This window comes from Pundamilia nyererei, unplaced genomic scaffold (assembly GCF_000239375.1).
Source record: "Pundamilia nyererei isolate P.nyererei 1_Seehausen unplaced genomic scaffold, PunNye1.0 scaffold00001, whole genome shotgun sequence".
NCBI classification, from domain to species: domain Eukaryota; kingdom Metazoa; phylum Chordata; class Actinopteri; order Cichliformes; family Cichlidae; genus Pundamilia; species Pundamilia nyererei.
The window spans coordinates 5,058,134-5,060,459 of record NW_005187402.1 but is presented as its reverse complement, the minus strand read 5'-3'; the positions used below and the strand labels follow the sequence as shown (position 1 = coordinate 5,060,459).

General features: G+C 37.8%; 1 protein-coding gene across 6 annotated transcripts in view; it reads right to left on the bottom strand.

Moving 5' to 3' along the window:
• Window positions 1-2,326, bottom strand: part of LOC102207626 (connector enhancer of kinase suppressor of ras 2) — a 63,564-nt gene that overhangs the window by 42,166 nt on the left and 19,072 nt on the right. For all 6 annotated transcript variants that reach the window (XR_001290278.1, XR_001290277.1, XM_013908864.1 and 3 more), the window contains exons 3-4: window positions 620-822; window positions 302-389 (exon numbers count right to left, since the gene is read on the bottom strand). Coding sequence is in view for 4 of the 6 variants with exons in the window: in XM_013908864.1 (XP_013764318.1) it covers window positions 302-389; window positions 620-822 (291 nt within the window). In the remaining 2 variants the exon portion in view is untranslated. The remainder of the gene's footprint in view (window positions 1-301; window positions 390-619; window positions 823-2,326) is intronic.

Below are 2,326 nucleotides of genomic sequence, written 5' to 3'. Positions count from 1 at the left end.
GCCTAAGTTAGGCAAGGGATGATGTCTAACAGTGAGTCGATGAGAATGTTGCTTAAGGCTTTTATTGAGAGCCACTCGTCCCATCAGCCATGCTGCAAACAGCCTGTGGCAATGCATGTAAGTTGCACACGTGCTCAAATCTATAGAAACCAGCTGTAGGCAACAAAAGCTCTATACATATTGATGTCTCCAATCCAATCCTGCTCTAGTGTTGACCCTTAAATTCAAATCATGACCTTTATTTTAATGGATATGGAAATGGTGTATTGTGTGATGTTTGCAGGAATGTGTGTGAAAGCACCTGTTGTACAATGGTGGTTAATTCTAGGCAGAGCTGCACAATGTTGTTCTTCAGTAATGAATACTCTGTCACACTGGCAAACGGAGACCTAAGAAAATAAAGAATAATAGCGATCATAACCTGAGAAATGTTTCTGCTGTGTAAAAACAAAACATCCAACAATTTTAGAGAAAAAATGTTTGCCTGAACAATTTTTGAGAAATATTGGCATTTGGTGTTTTTTTGTTTTTTTTTTAAATATTTGCAATTTCATTTATTCATTAACACTGTAATTTAAAAAACAAACAAACAATCTAATCTCCATATGTTATCCCCCACCTGTCAAGCCAAGCTAGCAAGTTCTTGGCTGCACCAATTAGATCCACCACTGAAGTGAGAAAATCATTTGGTAGCCTTCGGGAAGCTCGCCCATCATAATGGCCGCCCCTCCGTCTGCCGAGGATGAAATTTTGGAGGTTCTTTGCTGAAGCGTTGAGTTTGTGGGATAGAGTCCGGAGGTTCTCTGTCTCTAGTCCGTAGTTCTGCAGGACAAACAGACAAACTGAGTTCAGAAAATATGTTTATCCTGAGAATTTGAAGTTGGATAAAAACGTCACGACCTTCTGTGGAGTCAGGAGCTTTGCCAAAGAGCAAGGAGCTTAACTTAAGTTAGCTAATGTAGGGATTAGAAGACATACATATATACATATATACAAAAACCTAAATATATATATATATATATTTCAAAAGGTCTGGAAAAAGGAAATATATACAGGGTTTTGGGTTGCTGATTTTTTTTAAAAACTCTGGATAAAATCATGCTAGCTTTTTCCTAAGTTAAGCTAACCTGACTAGCTGGAGGCACTGACATGCATATTTTTGTTCTGTTCAAGAATAGTAAGGCTAGCTATCACCTTCTGCTAGTCTGTATTTTAGTCCAATATACTTTATCTGTATAACAGACATGATATACAGTCAGTGAATAACTGTATCATCTGATATCTCTGAATGAATACTTTATCAGTTTCTCACATCATTGTGGACGATTGGCCCTCTCTTTATCACAACCTTGTTTCACTTCGTTCATTTAGTTCTCTTAAGGTCCATCTATATTTTAATTCTATTGTAGATTTACTGCTGCACTTGATATCAATTTTCTGTTGCATAACCCACGATTAGCTAACATTTTACTGTCAGACAAATGCTGTCACTTTCTAGAGTCACACCTGACTCTAGAATTCTTTGATGAGCTCATGGTCAGATTTCAGTCAGGTGCCCAGATGCTGTCACTGCAGACCAAGCTGAAATCATCACCCTCCACCGCCATGCTCGACAGTTGGTATGAGCTGTTTTGCCAAATGTGGCACTGTGCAACACATCTCATCTTTATTCCCCCACTCCCATGTAGAAAATGTAGAAAAGGCTTTGTACTGTCATCAGCTTTTACACTCAGCACGCTAACTGAGGCCTGTAGAGTCTGAGATGTTTCTCAAAGTGTATTTAGTTTTTCACTGGGTTGCAGAGATGTCTGTGAAAAGTCTTTTTACATGTCTGTAGCTAGTGATAGATAAGCCTAATTTACTCGAAGACTAAGTGTTTGAAAAATATTTGTATATTTTGTAAGAGTATTTATTTTTTAAATACTTTTTTATACTTATTATTTAAAGCTATGATCTTTACACAAGTCTTAGCTGATCATGTGCAAAGATCATATTTAAGAAACATGAGTTAAATAAAAACTTATTCCGGGTGAAATTACATAAAATTTAAAAATGTCATCTGGGAATTACTAATAATCATTCATACAGCCACTAACTGCACTAATAGAAAAACACTGAGCTGGCTGAGTAGCCCATTACTGCACTGGGACCCTTTTAAATAAACAAACACACATACACACATCCACTAATCCACACTGTGCTCAGCATCCCAAGGCACCTCAAGTCATGTCCTGTATGACGGAGCCTGATTCCTGCTGACAAAAATGCTACACACACACACACACACACACACACACACACACACACACACACACACACACACACA